At 36.9% G+C, this 20,056-nt stretch overlaps 2 protein-coding genes across 6 annotated transcripts in view; one reads left to right on the forward strand and one right to left on the reverse strand.

Moving 5' to 3' along the window:
- Positions 1–2,397: 2,397 nt before the first annotated feature.
- Positions 2,398–13,824, reverse strand: tti1 (TELO2 interacting protein 1). The gene is given in 9 exon segments (XM_058763198.1): positions 2,398–3,273; positions 4,582–4,669; positions 6,921–7,125; positions 8,373–8,513; positions 8,619–8,761; positions 10,062–10,220; positions 10,881–11,034; positions 11,037–13,199; positions 13,683–13,824. Coding segments are annotated over 8 exon segments (3,237 nt in total). The 5' UTR covers positions 13,176–13,199; positions 13,683–13,824; the 3' UTR covers positions 2,398–3,065.
- Positions 13,825–13,974: 150 nt separating this feature from the next.
- rprd1b (regulation of nuclear pre-mRNA domain containing 1B) overlaps positions 13,975–20,056 on the forward strand; it is a 42,290-nt gene continuing 36,208 nt past the window's right edge. For 2 of the 5 annotated variants that reach the window (XM_058763199.1, XM_058763201.1), the window contains exons 1-8: positions 13,976–14,200; positions 14,994–15,171; positions 16,260–16,389; positions 16,473–16,612; positions 17,415–17,552; positions 17,881–18,002; positions 18,928–19,054; positions 19,131–19,306. In XM_058763199.1, coding sequence (XP_058619182.1) covers positions 15,021–15,171; positions 16,260–16,389; positions 16,473–16,612; positions 17,415–17,552; positions 17,881–18,002; positions 18,928–19,054; positions 19,131–19,306 — 984 coding nt within the window. In that variant the 5' untranslated portion in view covers positions 13,976–14,200; positions 14,994–15,020. Of the gene's footprint in view, positions 14,201–14,993; positions 15,172–16,259; positions 16,390–16,472; positions 16,613–17,414; positions 17,553–17,880; positions 18,003–18,927; positions 19,055–19,130; positions 19,307–20,056 lie in introns of all 5 variants that reach the window. The other 3 variants (XM_058763200.1, XM_058763203.1, XM_058763202.1) reach the window with 3 other exon arrangements.

Raw genomic sequence — 20,056 nt, forward strand, 5'->3', positions numbered from 1 at the left:
TGTACATTGATCATATGTCGTTGTGTGTCATTAATACATGATTTGCTGGCTTTTTTATTAACATGGTGTGAAAAAATATGCATACAAATGTGGAAAACTGGGAACGCAAACTGATCTAAAGAACTTCACTGTGTTCCGAAATTCTAATTATAAAACGGATAGTTCCGGTCCTTGATTCTGATTGGTTGAGCTGTTGTAAATTATTCTGCAGACATAGGCTACACCTCTTTGCTTCTGTGTGTTGCTCAGCAACCACAACCGTTTCTGAGGAACTACATTGTTTGGCGGAAGAATGTTTTTATTAATAATGATATCATTACGATTTATTTGGTTTTATTTTGTGAAACCTTGCTACGCATATGGGGAAAAAAACAAAAACGAATATGGAATAACCGTTTTATAAAAGCAACAAATTTATTGCTTTATTTGGTGTCACGTGACCAATAGAAGATCAATGTCACAGAATTAAAATTACACAACTTTAAAGCTGCAGGTTTACATCGTTACATGAAATGTTGAATTTATATTTTTGAATGAGATTTGAATGTTCAAAGTATATTGTGGCCACTTTAACGGTAAAAGGGCGGAGCATTTGTCCATCAATCTGAAACTAAGACAGGGATTGGCTAACCTGCTAAATTAGTGTTCTGTTGTCTTAGTTCGTGGTTTTATGCTGTATTTTCTGGTACACACATGTGTGTCTTTAAATAGGCTAAAGTGTTAGTTAAGTTTTGGCATATTCTTAAATGACAATTCCAACCATAAGGAAGTAAAGTGGAATTAATTGTTTCTCAGGAGGCTCAAAATATCATTCGGGAGGCTTCAGTTCTTCTAAGCTAAATATTTATGGCCCTTTATTACTGCCTCGGTAGTTTTAAGTTGTTGCACGATCGACCTGTTCGCTGTTGCAATATTATGTTTTGTTTTTGTTTTTTTTTTCTATGAAAGGCTTTCTGTCACGTGCTTACCTACAAGTATATTTAGATTTGTGTGTGCTGTGCGTGCGCGCACATAAAGGCATTTTACTAAAAGATTTGATTTTTATTTTTATTTATACATTTAAGATAGGTCGGGGCGCCCCCGATACAGTTTTCAAAATGGTTTGTTGATTATTGGTGTCTTTAATCATCGTACATTCAAAAGCTATTTCAATACCCCCTATATTGATAGTGGATGCGCGAAAATTATGTACAATATTTATAATGTTTGCAGTAGCGGGCGGTAATGGTCAGAAGCGGGAGCGGGGTTAAGAAAATAGTCCCGCACAAGCGGCATCTATATGATTCATTAAAGGGTTAGTTCACCCAAAAATGAAAATTCGGTCATTATTACTCACCCTCATGTCGTTCCAAACCCTAAGACCTTCGTTCATCTTCAGAACACAAATTAAGATATTTTTGATGAAAAAAAAAATTGCGCATGCGCACCACTTATGTGCATCCTTGATTATTATAAAAATTGTAGATAACTTACTAAAATGACCAAAAAACCTTCAACGTTGATTTCATTTTTACCTTTCAATCTAACAAAAGAGCTTCACCACCTACTTAACCTCAAAATCACCTCAATTCTTCATTATTTCGTCATTTCAATTGGCTTTGTCGTCTTTACCGGCGGTGAATTGCTCAAACAAAGTGCATGTCAAGTGGTTTGACTCTATAATGATGCTTCTACACTTATCAGAAGCGGCTGAGAGGAAATTGTATTAGCCCCGTATGCCGCGCGTTAGCCGGTCGCCCCGGCGCTGGGGCCCGGTGAATAATAGCGCCTCTGTCAGCCCTGGCAGGAGGATAAATAGCAAAGTACAGTGCAGATAACACAGCAGCAGGCTAACACAAAGCATATGAGGCAGCTCTAATGCGGCTCTCACAGGCGGCACATTTATTAGACTGTCACAGAAGAAACCGCGACCACACGAGACTGAGCAGAAGATCCGGACCAGCAGGACACAACTAGACCAGAACCTGCTGGATTTTATGGAGGACCACAAGTCTATGGACAATAGAACTAAAGTATTTCATGATTAACTAATTGTACAATAAAAGCATAATTACTATTTTTGTTTACAAAGTATATTATGAATCTTAAATAATTAATTTGTGTAATAATATATAGTAATTAATAATTGTATTTATTTTAATGGAAAATATTTATTTTTATGGACAATTAAAAAAAAGGTTGAAATTGTCAATAAATAGGAAATTAATAGAAATTTTATTTTTTTCACTTAAGTATGCCATTTAAAAATATTTTTTAATTTATAAATAAATAGTGGAATTTCAAAATGTATTTCAAAATTAAATGGAGGATTCAGCTATATGAATATAATTATAATTATGTTTCTTCAGAATGGTTGAACAAAAACTTCTGGAAAATATTCAGAAATGCAATGTTTTTATTAAAAATAATAAACAGTAAAATAACAACCTTTCTAACCTTTCTATTATTAAAAAAAAAAGAAAAAAAGCATAACATATACAAAGCTCCACTATGGTACTGATTGTTTTCTGACAGAATACCACATAATTACTACAGTAAAACTCTAGTAATCTGATATTAGCCACAAATGTCATCCAAAGAAAAAAGGGGGAAAAAAAGATGATTCTAAAAGATCCCATATTAATTTGTTATTTTAGAGAAGTAACAATAGCTACAATATGGTATTTCTAGAACACCAAATAATTACTACAGCAAAACAAAATAAAATTGATATTAGCCACAAATGACATCCAAAAAAACAAACAAACAAACACATAAAATGATGATTCTGAAAGATCCCATACTAATTTATTATTATTTTAGAAAAGTAACAATAACTATATGGTATTTTGGCTGAAAACATAATTTACATGGTAATTTGTCATTTTTTTTAAGGAACATATATATATATATATATATATATATAGAACTGTTTGAGAAAAAATTATAACTATCTGCATCGCATGAAAAAGTTACATTTCCAGCCTTGTCCAAAAGTTCTTCCAGTCAAACGTGCAGCGAAGGAAGATCAGAATCCTATAAACATTCGTCATCTTAAATCTAGCGTTCAGATGTATGAAGCGCTGTTATGTGGCATCCTGTTCCTGCGGGGCATCAAACTCCTGCAGTAATGTGAGGACGTTGTCTGTGAATTGGTTTCTGGGCTTGTCTGATCCGCTCAGCGTCACGGGCAGCAGATGAGGATGAGGCGGCTCGTACGCGACGGGACAGCACAGCTCATTCAGACTGAACCAGCACAGATCGGAGTCCAGATCCATCAGCGAGCGGAACACACTACAGAGAACAAAACATCACAATTCATACTATTACAGCAGGATATGGGACTGGCACGTACAGTGAACTAGAGTATGTTCAATTTGCAATATAATTATGGTAACTTGCATTCTAATGATTGGCTGATATCTAGAGAGCAGGATAACGAAACTTTGATTAGACTGTCAATTCTGACATCTAAAGAGGACGTTTGTGGCTGATGAGTTACGTATATATGTGTGTGTGTGTGTGTGTGTGTGTGTGTGTGTTTTGTGAAAAGTCAGGACATAGATTTGTATAATGACAGGTATTACAAGGAGAAGGTGACTTTTCAGGACACTGACCCATGTCCCCACTTTTCAAAACGCTTATAAATCATACAGAGTGAGGTTTTTTTGGGGAAAGTTGAAATGCACAGTCTCCTGTAAGGGGTAGGTTTAGGTGTAGGGTTGGTGTAGGGCAATAGCACAAACAGTAAGTACAGTATAAAACCATTACGCCTATGGGATGTCCCCACTTTTCACAAAACGAACGTGTGTGTGTGTGTGTGTGTGTGTAAAATATTCAAAATATATTAAGAAATATTAAATATATATATATATATATATATATATATATATATATATATATATATACACAAACACACAAAAACACTGATATTTCTGTCAGGCTGCTTAATCAATTTGGCTATTCTGAAATGATCACCATTGAAAATATATTTTCATTTAGATCATGTTTTAATATTATATATATATATATATATATATATATATATATATATATATATATATATATATATATATATATATATATAAATATACATACAATTATTGTATTATTTACTTAACAATATTATTTTAATCGTTGTATTATTATTATTATTGTATTTTATAAAATTGTATTCTATACATTATAATATATTGTTATATTATTAATTGCACATATTATATAAAAATATGCATATCTTATTTATTCATTTATTTCAATGCTTGTCAAACATTTATGAATAAGCAAATTGATTAATCAGTCTGACATACATTGGTCAAATCCCTTTCACTCTCTTTCTATTGGTCTAATCCCAATATGATCAAATATTGGTAGATATATTGATATACTGCAAACCAAAAATTACAGCAGACAGTGAATGAATCTACAATAATAATAATAACAGCAACAACAAAAAGTTTTGATATTAGTCTGGAAAAATTCCTGAGACTATAAACAAATAATGCAAAATGAATCACTTTTATAAAAGAGAAATAATGCTGGGGGATTTTAAATCCACTATGATAAATGAAATGTTCAGTTTTGTGGTGGGTGGGGCTTTACCTGAGACACGCCTCCTGCAGTTTGATTGGCTGTCGGCAGCTCAGGTACGGAAGACAGGTGTCAATCACCCGATCCAGATCCGCCTCCACTGCAAACACACATTCAGAATAAAGACTGGTCCTAAAACATACAAATCAGCCTCAGGAAAATCAGCTGTGAATATTACAACAGACACGGAATAGTGAAAAAGCAAATATGTCAAGTGCTCAAATACTATTTGAGACTATTACACTATTATAGATTTGTCCTATCCTTCTCTATTCCCACAAACCATAATGCATTCTCCAGTGAATTCGCCGGCATTGACTTAAAATTCACAGCAGAAATGCAAACAGTGAACGCCTGCGTCATAATGGCCACAGATGTTCTAATATATTCTAATAGTCTCCATGGCAGCATTATCCTAATTAATTAATTAAGCAGCCTGATGTAGAGCCTCATTACTCTAGAAAAATGGAGGTGAATGCAGAGGGACGGCGAGACCAGAGACAGAGAGAAATGAAGGATGGATGGAGAATAATAAAGAGGAAAAATGATGTGTGAGAGAGAGAGCGCACTAGAGCCAGCTGGGAAATAAACAGCATGACCTCTCATGTCTGTCTGTCTGTCTGTCTGTCTCTCAGGTGTCTCTCATAACCATGGTAACTCTATCAGTATTCAGTGTTTTTCTCTGGATGAATCTTCTCCACATGGCGGCTCAATCAAACGACAAATCACTTCAGCATTTCACAAACCACTGGCTTCCAATTTCTCATGGTTTGGTCTGTAATATGGCTCCCAGACATCGCCAGACTCGAGGCTGATATTGAAAAGGTTATTTTATCGGTCAATAGTCAATCATATTTACATGCATTAAGCCTGAGTGCATGAGCCAAACTGCAGCATGTGAGGTTTTTCTGTTTCACAAAGCATCTGGATTACATCAGAAAACCCATTGAGGGTGAGGAAAAACCAAAACAACCGCTACGAAAGAGTAAAAATCCCCTCGGAGCTCCTCCAGAGGAATGAACAGTGCAAAGCTCTGGGGTGTTCAGCTGGAGCTGTGATGTGACATTAACAGGAGCACGTCTTCATCGCTTACGGTGAGATTGACTTTGACGCGTTTGCTGCAGCTGTGAAGCGAGACTGATGCGAGGCTGCCATCTAGTGCTGATCACATGCTCGCAAATGTTAGACATACAAAATGTACATTTCAATGTCTGATTGTATTGTGCATAATTTATCAGCATGGAAAAAAAAGTAATCTTTGATCTTTCATTAAAATGTGTTGTTTTTTTTTTCAATTAAAAAAAAATATATAATATGATTGGATAAACAAATACAAAAGAATATAAAAAATGACTATTTCAGTGGGTTTGCACTCAACAAACGTTTGCGTTCCCCCAAGAAACTTAGCTCTCAAAAATGTTGTTTTCTCTCAAAACTATTTTTCCTCCCATTCAGGGTTATTGAAATGAAATAAAATAAAATATAAAACTTAAACTTATTTTATTTCAGCTAGTTGCCAAAGAAATATTTCTAAAATTTTAAATAACATTTTAGAAATAATAAAAAAAAACAATTTCAAATTTTGAATAAAAATTGAACTAAAATCAATAAATAAAAATATTGATAAAAACTATATTTAAATATTTTTAAAAACAAAACTTATTAAAAATTACAAACCACAGCACAATTACTAAAACTTTAACTAACATTATAGTGAAAGCAGAATCTAAAAATAAAATCAAAATCAATGAGTATATCAAAGACTAAAAAGATAAAAATATCATTTTTTCCATTGCCTTGTCCCCTAAGCTTATGCAGGCAATGAAAAATAATATAAAAATAAACCCACTTTTACAAGCAAAAACGGTTCAAATCCAAAAATAAGGTCCTGTCCTATATTATTCTAGTTGAATACTATATTTAGCTCACACATTTAGCACATTATTGAAAGTAGATGCATTTTTGTTTTTAGTAATAATTTAGGCAGAATATACTACATGAATATCAAGATTTAGATTTGCATTTTAAGCTATAATAACGTATAGAATCGTATTTGTGTGTTTGCATGATTTTGTTATAATGCTGACTCTGCACATACATTAATACATTTTCATTCCACTGAATATATTTTAACATGGGACGGACAATGGAACAATTAGCTGAACCTTATCTTTTTCTTTTTTTTTCTTTATGCAATATATTAAATGATAACTGTCAAAAATAAATACAAAATAAATAAATAAATTTTTTATATATAAATAAATCTCCCTCAATAGTTGATTATTAAATACATTTGAATATCATAAGGCATGTTTCCAGCATGTTTTTGGGACACCGATGTCCAGACTTACTCAGGTCCAGTTTCACACACAGAGGGCCGAGGCCCTGCAGCACAGCGAGCTGGAGTTTGTAAGCCAGTGTGTGTGTGTAGACGGGTCCGGAGCGAGCGCTGACCTCCACCTGCTTCATCAGAGACGAGGTGAGACGGGGCAGAACCTCTTTAGACACACGTTTCCTCAGGAAGTCTCCACACGACTCGCCCAGAACACACAACACCTGGACAGATCCACGGAGAAAAACAGAGCAACCTGATGATCTGCCGGATCTGTAGTTGTATTCCAACTCATATACAATAGCATTCAAATGTTTGAGGTTGGTATGATTTTTTACTTTTATTTTTATGTTTTTCAAAGAAGTCTCACCAAGGCTGCGTTTACTTGATCAAAAATATAGTAAAAACAGTAATATTGTCAAATATCATTACAAATTTAAATAACTGATTTCCATTTGAATGCATTTTAAAATTTATTTCTGTGATCAAAGCTGAATTTTCAGCATCATTACTCCAGTCTTCAGTGTCACATGATCCTTCAGAAATCATTCTAATATGCTGATTTGGTGCATTTCTGATTATTATCAATGTTGAAAACAGTTGTGCTGCTTCATTTTTTCTTCAGTGTTACATTAGATTTTTTCATTCTTTGAATTGAAAGTTGAAAAGAACAGCATTTCTTTAAAATGTGACCATCACAGTCAACGCAATAATATTAAACTACAGGGTTTACACACTTTTTGACCAATTTTGTTTCGGATTGATTCACTAATGAATCCTTTAGAAGAATGAGAATTTCTTTTGACCGATTCATTGAAAAGAACTGACTCAGAAGAATGATATGCTCAGAAATCACACATCACTATGGCTTGATTAGCAATTATGTATTGCTAATGCAGATCATTAAATTACAATATTGTGTATATACAATTTTAAAATGCTATGGTATTGTGCATGGGCCTCATTTACACACTTAAATGTGACCCAATTCCGATTTTTTGCTCATATGTGAGACAGATCTATGTTCTATGACCGTATGAACAGGAAAAACCCACCCAAAAAAACGCATGCATTCAGATATTTCGAGATCGGATTCAAGCCTCATTCATATGTGGAAATGAATCAGATATAAATCAGATATGTGCCAATGCAACTGTCATGTAAACAGACAGATGTAGAATCAAGTTGGTCCATCTTGGCTAGTGCGTGGTGCAAGAACCCCCCTTTAAGCATGTTACATAAAAACTTTGATTAGTCTAAGTTGAATCCAAAATATAAGAGCGATCAACCCTTGGTTAACTGCTAGTTGGCCAAACTAGTTCTTAAGACGCTGTCTTAACATAGAGTCTACATTTATGCAACTGGCCCCTGCAGCGTAAATGAGGCATTGCTAAGGCTTGATTTTTTTTTTTTGGCGTATTGCTATCTGGTTGCTAGGGTGTAGTGGGTGGATGCTAGGACATTATCTCACCTTGAATGCTCGCGGTACAGCGAGAGGGTCATCGTTGGTGAGACGGTGGAGGAGAGCAGGCCAGCACCGGTGCACCATGGGAAGCAGCTCGTCCTCTCGCTGACATAAAATACACACACACAACTCCAAGATGTCCAACACCTGTAAACGCACATGCACCTTTGACTTTAGACCCTCTCTTCTCAAAGGAAGCACGCCTGCAGCATTGCCAAAGCTATTATACGTCAACAGAAGAGATTTTACAACCTTGAGCTGGATTCTCAGGCTGGAGTCAGAGAGCAGGTGGATGCATCGCTCCATCACGTCTTTCGCAATCTGGATATGAAGAGGAAGCTCCTTTTTCTCCGCAGGACCATCTGTGTCCTCATCAGAAGTTGGTGGAGGAACTTCTGTGGATAGGAGAATTTAAAAACCTAATTGGTTTGTCATTCCTGTGCATTCGACTGCATGCTCAAAAGTCTGGCTCTGTGAGAATATCATCAGCAGAATGCATCTTGTAAATCAGCTACAAACCTTCAGCGTGACAGTAGAAACGCCATAATAATGAATCGGTCTGGGAATTCAGCTCTGTGTGGTGTTGGTTTAATGATCAGAAATCTGAGCCCTGAGTTGAAAGCCTCAGCATGTGGAGGATTGAAGATGAGCCAAAAACAGAGTTTGTGCGATCATAATTCTGCTCTATTACATCTGTACCCTTGTGTAAAGCACTTACCGCAGCTTGTTCAAGGGGAACCGACTACCCCTATTACAGGTCTGCGGTTATGATGAAACCTCCAGCAGAATTAACGTAACAGTTCTAGCACTTTTTACTTTTATGCTGTGACAACTCACTGGATCATTACTGTCGTCTGCTGTGCAAGAATTAAATTACAGGCAGGAACTGTAAAGCAAAGACATTTTGTATCGTAGAGCAATTTACTGAACTGCGTTTCAAAGAAAGTCAGCACAGATAATGCATCCTGAGAAATGTAGGTCCAAAAAGTTTAATCAAGTATACAAGTAAATACAAATTTCTCTAAAACGTTCTCAATTCAGGTTTGAATGTGTGCACAACTCTGCTAAATTTGGCTGAAGAGCCTGGGAAGTTTTATCATCCACCAGGCAAAAATCATAAGTCAGATCACATTTTAGTTTTCCAGGAGAAAAAAAAGAGCACTTCCATAACGTACTTAAAGTGCTCTATTTTCACGCATTAATTTTGTACTTAATACACTAAAAATGATTCTTTAGTACTTCTTAAGATAATCTAAAGTGTATCATAAAGTGTACTCAAATGTGTTATTTCAGGAAGCCATGAATATAAACTAAAATGTGCTTTTAACAAACTTTCTCTGTATTAAACAAAAATTATTTAGTTACCACTTGTACACTTGAACCCATCTTTCATACACTAGTGGGTTACTACAAATGTGCTACAAAAGGTATCTAAATAATACATTTTTTAATACAGAGAAAGTATAATAAAAGACCATTTTAATTAATATACAGTACATGATGTCCCAAAATAGTACATTTGAGTACACTTATACGTTCTTACGATTATCTAAGAACTACTAAAGGATCATTTTTAGTATATTAAGTACAAAATTAGTGCCTGAAAATAGAGCACTTTAAGTACTTTTTTTTTTTTCTCCTGGGTTAATACTAAAGAAATATGCATTTAATCAAACATGAATGTAAATTACAAACCTAAATCATTAGGATCTTCCTCCTCTATTCCAATGCCTTCTGCAAGCTCCTTCTGCTTCTTATAGTCCAGGAGAAACTGCCTCAGGTTCACACACTCTTTATTCTGGGTCTCTTTGCTGGGTGTCTCCTGGCGTTCCATAATAGCGGGAAACCATCTCACTGTGGTAAAACACGTGTTGATTTTTCAAACTTAACACATTTAGACACTAATACTTAATAGTAACATTTTCCAAAGTAATAGTTAAAGGGATAGTTCACCCAAAAATGAAAATCCTGTCATTAATCACTCGCCCTCGTGTCGTTCCAAACCCGTAAGACCTTAGTTCGTCTTCAGAACACAAATTAAGATATTTTTGATGAAATCCGAGCTTTCTGATCCTCATTATACAGCAATGTAACTGAAATGTTCACAGGCCCAGAAACGCAGTAAGGACATTGCTTTCATGAGTACCAAGACACATCAATATCAAGACGTATCAATACTCTCGATAATGGTGGCAGACGTTGGGCGGTGGAGAAGAATTGTTGAATAAAGTCGTTATTTTTGTTTTCTAAAGTATTCTCGTAGCTTCGTAAAATTACAGTTGGACCACTGATGTCACATGGACTATTTTACCGATGTCTGGGAACATTACAGTTACATTGCTGTCTAATGAGGGTCAGAAAGCTCTTGGATTTCATCAGAAATATCTTAATTTGTGTTCCGAAGATGAATGAAGGTCTTACGGGTTTGGAAAGACATGAGGGTGAATTAATGACAGAATTTTCATTTTTGGGTGAACTATCCCTTTAAGTAAACTAAGGAAAAGTAATGCTCACCGAGTGCTTTCATGAGTGAGTGTAGCACACTACAGAACTGTGGCGTTCTCTGGTCATAGCTGAGATCAAGTGCTGTTAACACGTCCTGCACCACATCGGCCACTAGAGGCAGCAGACTGGCATCCGAGTGAGTGAACATGACCGCAAGCACCCTCGCGGAGCATGAGGGTGAATGTTGGGTCTGGCTAGGTTTAGAGAAACGTCATTGAGAAGGTAGTCAGAGTTCATGATGACAAGCTCTTTGGGTGAACTGTAATCGCAAGCATTGCAGATGTCACACATTGCGCTAAAAGCTGCTTGGCTGACAAGAAGTGACTCGTCCCCGGCCTTCTCCAGCACAGGGTATAGCGTCGTCATCAGAAACAGACGATAATCAGTGCCTAATGCCACGGCGAAGCCCCCGATGCCCTCCAGCTGGATGCAGATTTGCCAGATGTTGCTGTTGAGTTGGTGGAGCGCTGGAGTTTTAGATGCTGGAAGCAACTGCAAACGGTTTCGTTCTGGATTATTGGACACCAAGGATGTTGTAAACTCAAGTTTCCCTTCCAAAGCTTCCGAGACTGTAGGGAGATGCCAGTTACTCAAACTGATGTACTCCTCAATGATAGACATGATTGAAGATTTCAAGTCTTCTTGACTTGTTCTGGACTGGTTTGTTCCTGAACAATCAATCCTAGAACTGTCCGTTTCTACCCCAATGCCTGCAGCACCAACAACGACCTCGTTGAGGACCAAAGCAGCTTGCTTTCTGTAAACCGAAGACTCCTTGTACAATTCCATGAAGCGGTCAACAAGAAGGTAGAGGTTTCCGTAGTATCCCAACACGCGGCAGATCTTCCTGAGTGCTGAGAATATCTTGTCATCTGTGAAGTAAAGGAAGTATTTCCTCTGGGATGGGATTTGGTGAAGGACAGGTCTCAAGTCTGTTGAAGATGTTAGAGTTCTCTCCTCGATGATCTTCACATCCGTTACGTCCAGCTCCATCACCTGCATCAATGCTTTGGAGATGCGCTCCAGATGTACTGCTGAAGTTAGTACCGCATCCACTTTGGGCCCCAGAATCTTGAGGTACCCAAGGAACACGTTAAGAACAAAGAGCTTGCGTTGGTCATCAGATGTTCTCATGAGTCTAGGTAAGGATGACACCAAGCTGTGGAGGTTTTCGGAGAGAATATCAGTAAAGTCCTGTTTGCCATTGGTTTGACCCATTTGTGCCACTTCATCCAATGCTGCCTTGCACCTGTGCTTAACCTCAGGTTCCTCATCGTTGACAGCACCTACCAATGCTTCCAGTAGAGGACCGACACATTCACCCACAGACTGGCTACACTGAGAAAGAAGAAAACGGGATAGATTGACCAGCTCAAGCCTGACTCTCCAATGCGAGTGGGCAGAAGTGCAAGAAATGATCTTCTGTAAGACCAAAGCAAGGCGCTGGGATGTGGCTTTGCGCCAGGATGGAGTCCTCTTTACAACAAGCTCCTCAGCCCTTCCTAAATCACCAGCTGCTACATCATTTTCTGCTTTCTGAAGCTGCTCATCAGCCATTACCAGACCTACTGCTTTGTACCAAACCCTCATTGCCTTCACTGTAACTGTATGGCCTTGTCTAACATCTCCACTTATTACGAGACTCAGGGCTCGAGAAATCCCAGGTAAAAAAGTGGCTAAGGTGCGTCCGAGCATAAACCTCTCATCCCGTCCTAGCTCAATGTGTTCCTCTTTGCAGTCGCACTGCTGAAACAAAGAAAGGAGACATTTCAGAGAAGCCGTTTGAACTCCTCTGGCCTTTTCATGCTCTGCTAATGCCAGAAGAAGTGAAACAGCGGCTCCAAGTCCAGGCAACATGCTTGGCTCATAGAGTTTAAAAACAATGTCACCGTAGGCAGAGTGCATAAGAGCATCCAGGCATCTAAGGACGGACAGTTTTACTTCCTCAGAGGTCTTGGCGGGTTTTCCCGGGTCTTTTGGGGAACAAAGACAAAGGCAAAGCTCAGAGAAAAGATCTCGCAAAGAATCCCATCTCTGAACGCAAGTGTTCTCCAGCACATACGTCAAGGTTTCCATGACCACCTGGACAAGTCCCTCCCGCTTGGAGCCAGGGGTTTTGAGGACAAATCTGAGAGGAAACAGAATATAATCCTGGAGCTGTTGGAGAGTTCCATCGCTCACGCTGCGGAGATGACCGCTAAGAGCTTCTACATTAGCGGCTGTAGGTTCTTTGGTCAGGAGGACACAGGATGGGCGGAGATATGCAAATGCAATCTTTGGGTCTTCGATCTGATGTTCAGCCATTCTTCATGTATGGAGATACGAGATCTGTGAGGGATGTTAATAAAAAGCTGTAAGTCATCTCAAGAGAGACAAACATGAGAAATGTATGACAAAGAGAATCTTTTGGCAATTAAACAAATATGAATCAGCATCTGTTCATATTCAATGACTGATTTCTTGAAGTGACATTTTGATTATATAGTAAATGCATTTCACAATGAATGCATATCATTTTCATATCAACTTCTTAAATAATATTGCTAATAATTGTTTTCACTAGCACACATAAAGCATATTATCACACTAAAGAGTCACACTAAGACATTTAATGTCCTATAAGGTGTATATATCACTCTTGTTACTGTGTATGATTAATAAGATGATGCCCAGTAAGCACATTTAAAAGTCGTAAAATACAAAACTATTTGTTTTTCGTCTATTCTTCTATGGTCATGTTTTATTTTAACCTATGAACATATTGAATATTTACTTACAGCCCCGCCCCTTAAAACGTCCCATAGTACTTACTCTGAGTGTTTCAGTGTCAGCAGCAGCAGCACACATGCAGTTTCAAGCTCAAAATCATGTCAATAAACTCCTGCTTCATTTCATTAAACATAAAATTACGACTTTCAGTCCAGAGAGAGAGCCTCCACGCCTGCTACCTAACAAAGGCTGGGTTTCCTAGACAAAAGAACACACGTGACTTGAAAATGACTGGTATTATTATTTAAAACGACACAAGATTACAGTGTTGCAAAAATACACATCCAGCATGATGTCGCGTCGCATCCGTATGACGTCACATACGCGACCACTCGTTTGTTTATCAACCAACTTGGAACAGAATCTCATCGTGTCCAAACATTCGGCAAAAGTTTCGATGAATGTATTCACGGATTGTATTTTATTAATTCGATTTATTAATATCTCGACTTAAACCACGCTTTTGATCCGCGGTAGTTCGTATTTAGTGGTTCCCGCGTGCGTTGTGCCATACTGAACTTAAATCCAGATAAGGCTAACGTTACAAAAACTGCTGACAGGTGAGAATTTATTTACGTTACCTTTATCTTTTAGTTGTTTGCTTGATTTGTTTCTTTAATCTGCTTAATTAGCTTTTACTGTCTTGAATAGGTTGGCTGCATGTCCCAGAAATTGTGCATTACAACTAATCACCTTCTCAACTAATCAATAACTCAGACTCTGTGTGGAGTTTAAGTTCAAATTCTCCTATTATATCTCCTGTTTATATATGCATATTTTATTTATATGTACTTTGCTTTACTATATTGGTCTTTAAAGTACAAATATTCCATGTGGTCTCTCTTAATACAAGTAGACCACAGAAAATGAGGTCATGAATGCTATATGCATAACAATTATTTAAAAATAAGCTAGATGCATTTGAAAGTGGTTAAATAATGTGTATGTATGTGGTTAGTTGACATAAAATGTATTATTGTAGCATTTTTATTTAATATCAAGCTTCCCGATTAAAATTTATATGACAGTATGAGAGGATGTGTATTATTTTAAACCTTTTTTATTTGTAGTTAATTTTTTAATGTCCTTGGATTATGAAAAATAAAACGATTTTATGTCGAAGCTATACTATAATAAGAATTATAGTAACAAAATATTGTTTAGAAAGTAGTTTTAAATGCACAATAACATGTCAAACAGTCAAAAGTCAACTACCCATTTGTTTATACTTTATATATTATATTATAAATATTAGGGTCCTTTTTTTCCTGTGAGCCCCTTAGTTCGAAAGCAGCTTTAAATTTCTTAAGTGATGCAACTCAGACCTGTTTATAACCTGTTGTGTCTTCTCAGGGTGTTCGGTGAGAGAGAGCGGTCAGCATGTCGTCTTTCTCCGAGTCTGCGCTGGAGAAGAAGCTGTCTGAACTGAGTAACTCGCAGCAGAGCGTTCAGACTCTGTCTTTGTGGATCATTCATCACCGCAAACATGCATCCTTCATCGTGCGCGTGTGGCACAGAGAACTGAAGAAAGGTAAGAGAGAGTTGTACTGCTGCTGACACCGATGATCGGTTACCAGCTGCAGCTTTGGGTTTACAATGTAGTTCAAGGAATAGTTCACCCAAAAATGAAAATTTGCTGAAAATGTCCTCACTCTCAGGTCATCTAAGATGTAGATGAGTTTTCTTCATCAGATTTGGAGAAATGTAGCATTGCATCTCTCGCTCACCGATGGATCCAGTGAATGGGTGCCGTCAGAATGAGAGTCCAAACAGCTGATAAATACATCACATGTAATCCACACCACTCCAGTCCATCATTTAACATCTTGTGAAGTGAAATACTGCGTGTTTGTAAGAAACAAATCCATCATTAAGATGTTTTTAAAAAGAATTTTAACCATTGCTTCCAGCTAAAATGTGTTTCCATACTCCATAAAAACACTTCCTCCAGTGAAAAAGCTATTTGGTCTGAATCAGGAGAGAAATCTGCACAGATTAAAAACAGTTTACAAGCCAGAAACAGCTCTAAACACAAATGTGTGTGGATTTTAATGTGAGAGACAAACTTTTTCACTGGAGGAAGTGTTATTATGGATTATGGACTTGGCTGACAATTTTGGCCAGAAGCAACAGTTTGAAGTTAAAATACCTCAATGATGGATTTGTTTCTTACAAACATGCAACTTTTCTCTTCACAAGATGTTAATTGATGGATTGGTGTGGATTATTGTGGTGTTTTTATCAGCTGTTTGGACTCTCATTCTGACGGCACCCATTCACTGCAGAGCATCCATTTGTGAGCAAGTGATGCAATGCTACATTTCTCCTAATCTGATGAAGAAACAAACTCATCTACATCTTGGATGGCCTGAGGATGAGAACAACAAATGTTATTTTTTGGCTGAACTGTTGCTTTAAATGGAACAAACAGATCTGGGAATCTGGGAATCAAGGAATGTAAGACCAAACTTTACTGGTTTAGTTTAGTTTGCAAAAGACATGTTGGTTGTGTAAACAAGCTTAACCTTCAAAAATGGTTAAAAGGCTGAAACATTAAAACTGAAACGCACAACAAGTGTTTGTTCTAAAGTTAGTAATAAAGAAATGTTTGTTGTTCAGCTAAAAGCAGCAGGAAGTTGACGTTCCTGTATCTGGCTAATGACGTGATTCAGAACAGTAAGAAAAAGGGTCCCGAGTTCACCAAAGACTTTGAGGGTGTCCTGGTTGATGCCTGCTCACATGTGGCCAGGTAAACGCACCTTCGTATATGCTTTGTTTTCAATAGCATGAATCTGTCCTGTCTCACATATATTCTGTGTCTTTCTCTGGCAGAGATGGAGATGAAGGTTGTAAGAAGCACATGGAGAGGTTGCTGAACATCTGGCAGGAGCGAAGCCTCTACCGTGCAGATTTCATCCAGCAGCTCAAACTGGCTATTGAGGACTCAGACAGCCCCAAACAGAAGCCCGCAGGTCAGTGCAATACATGCATACTGTGTAAACGTTTTTATGAATGTCCAGAGCTGCAGAGCAATCAGATCTGCAATCTATATAAAGTACATAACCAGCCAGTGTTCAAAAGTATCACCTTACGTTAGCCTGATTCACAACGGTAAGCTTATAATAACGTTTTCTAATTTGAGTGGTACGGGTAGGTTTCTGCGGGAAATTCGAGCATGGCACTGCGTCATTACGTCACGTCTGTAAACATAAAGAAGATGTCCTGGCTACTAGGCTATCGCATGTGAGGATCCTGCAGGTGGAGGATCGTTTATAGCCTTTTCTCACAGCAGCTAGAATAATTAAATGTAATTAAATTAAATTCTATTCCAGTTTTAAATGTGCGTCTGATTACAGATAGCCTGAGATTACACAAGATTTGTATTTTAAAGACAACTAGTTCGAAGGGAGCATAGTTTGCATTTTGGGTTAAAAGAATTTCTTAATATGAAATTCGAATGGTATGACAATTAGATATTAGACTGTACAGAAATTGAAATCTACACGCTAATACATACTATACTCATAGTCACGCAATGCTGATGTTGTATAATACACCTAATAAAGTATAATAATAATAATTTGCACGGTTTGATGTGATATGAGGCAAACGTGGCAGAATTATTTGTTACTTATTTGTTCAGATGGTGATATATGGTGAAAATTCTTATTTGGGTTATATATTCCAAGATGTAGGCTAGAATCTGTGATTCTTGAGTACAGTATCCACACCGGTGCGGTGACTGACTGCCACATATTCACCTCAAAACATTAGATTCATCCGCGCTGGAGCCGTGCCGGAACACTGGATCACAACCCCACGCACGGAAGATAATTCCACACAGAGCTGCAATTCCAGGTTTTCTAAGAGAGATGGCGACAAAGAGGCAAAACTTACGGACTGCAGCTTTAAGTACTGTTAAAATCAGATACTCTAAGACTTTTACTCAAGTTGTTTTGGAATTGGTGACTTGTAACTTGTAGTGGAGTAATTTTCACTGTAAGGTATCTGTACTTTTACTCAAGTATGGTTTTTCCGGTACTCTTTACACCTCTGTCTTCAGGTCGTCTTATTTCAGTTTTCAAACTACAGCTTGCAAATTGTATTTTAATACAGCGTTTTGGTCATGCAACCTTCATCAGGCATTGTTTTCACCAAAATGCATGTTTGTGATGTTTGTTTACTATTGTGTCTTGTCCTGTAGAATGCATGAACGGAATTTTGCATGTTTTTTTTGTAGCAGATGATAGAAAAAATTTAAAGAGAAGCTACCAGAAGGTCCAGGAGGAAGAGGAGGAGGAAGATGATGATTACAGAGGTCACTACTCTCCCCGTGAGATGGACGCAGCTGCTCCACAACTGGTACGAATGACATTTACTCAAAAGAAATGTGATTATAACCATTGATTCTTGACTGTGATGATTAACTTTATTAGTCCATTTTGAATGGTCCTGCAGTGTTAAAAATAAATTGAAATAATAAATAAAAATACAAAAGGTCTGTCTAAGTAATGTCTGTAATAACAGAATTAAAATAAAATATTGTTTAAAACAATTTCAGATTCACTGTTAAAGCAACTTTAAATGTGGTTCTCCATCTGAAAACTTTTAAACATTTTTATTTTAATTCTTTTATTATTATTATATTATACATGGAATGTTTGTATTTTTATTTATTGTATTTTATTGTTCACTTTGCAGGACCATTTAAAATGGACTAGTAAAGGCAAAAAGTCTAAAAATAATTTCTAAAATAACAATAAATATACATATAAATACATCATTTTAAATCTAAAAGCTCAATATTGAATAAAAATTCTATAATAACAATCAGTATCAACAATCAAAGGTAGGAACACTTCTTTGCATAAATGGCATTTTAGAGACTCATGGGGGAAAATATATTTATAAAATTATAATATAATGTATGCAATATAATGTTTACAAAAAGTATGGGCAGTTGATTTGCTTGACGTTTCAAAGCAACTACTAATATGTTTATACTTTTTATATATACATTATATTACATATTAGGGTGCACTTTTTCCCATGAGCCCTTTAGTTTGTGGGAAACATTTACTTGCCATTTACTCAAAGAAATGTGATTCTAACCCTTGATTTTCAGATCAATTATGGTAAAAATTATGGTATTGTTTCTATTATTGTTTTGTAAGGTTCCATAGAATCGTGCCATTTTACCACCATTGTGAATTAAGTTCATCCAATCAGATTTTAGAAATGAACCTGATTTCTAAGAAAGGTTGCGTGTGATTGGCATGATCCACAGACGGAGGATCTGGTGAAAGCGCTGCAGGATCTAGAGAACGCTGCGTCCGGTGACGCTGCGGTGAGACAGAAGATCGCATCACTTCCACAGGAAGTGCAGGACGTTTCTCTTCTGGAGAAGATCACAGGTGAGTCTCGCAGGAGAAACGTGACCCTGTCTAACAGGAAGTGGTTTTCTGATGAAACTCTCCGTATTCTCTGCAGATAAACAGGCCGCAGATAAGCTGTCAAAGACGGTGGACGAGGCCTGTTTGCTGCTGGCCGAGTATAACGGACGCCTGGCCGCTGAGTTAGAGGACCGGAGACAGCTCGCCCGAATGCTGACAGAATACATCCAGAGCCAGAGAGATGCGCTCAACGAGAGGGAGAAGAAGCTGGAGGTACGACACTCCTAAATGCTTTAAAGGAAAAGTGATCATCTACTCCTCGTGTCTTTCCAAACCTGTTTGATTGTCTCTCTTCCACGGGAGAATTTCTGCAGAATATCAGAGCTGGTGTTTTCAGTAAAAGTGGCTGTGATTTTTACCTTCAAGGAACAAAATAGTATTATGGAAGTAATCCAAGTTACTTATGTGCTATATTAAAGTTTTTAGAAATCATCCGATAGCAAAATGAAATCATTATTCCCTGATAAATTATATTTGTGCTTCAACTTAAGTTGGGTTGGTTTGGGTTTAATTCCTCACAAAAAAAGCTGTCTTGGTTTGAGAAGACTTCGAATATATCGCCAAGACAACTTTTGGGATACTTCATGTACTTTTTGTCCATTTTGGAGCTGAAAAACAAGTTCTGTAAAAAGTTTATTTTTATCATGTATTTCATGGAAAAAAGTAAATCAAACATATTTGTAAAGACTAAAAAATGACATTTTTGGGTTAATGCGTTATTTAAATGACCTTTAAGTATCTGAAATACATAAGAATTTTTAAAATGTTTTCAAAAGAAGTCTCTTCTGCTCACCAAGGCTGTACAGTAAAACAATTACAATTTCAAATAACTGATTTCTATTTTAATATATATTAAAATATAATTTATTCCTGTGATCAAAGCTGAATTTTCAGCATCATTACTTCAGTCTTCAGTGTCACATGATCCTTCAGAAATCATTCTAATATGCTCATTTACTGCTC

The sequence above is a fragment of the Onychostoma macrolepis genome, chromosome 23 (genome assembly GCF_012432095.1).
Source record: "Onychostoma macrolepis isolate SWU-2019 chromosome 23, ASM1243209v1, whole genome shotgun sequence".
Lineage (NCBI taxonomy): Eukaryota > Metazoa > Chordata > Actinopteri > Cypriniformes > Cyprinidae > Onychostoma > Onychostoma macrolepis.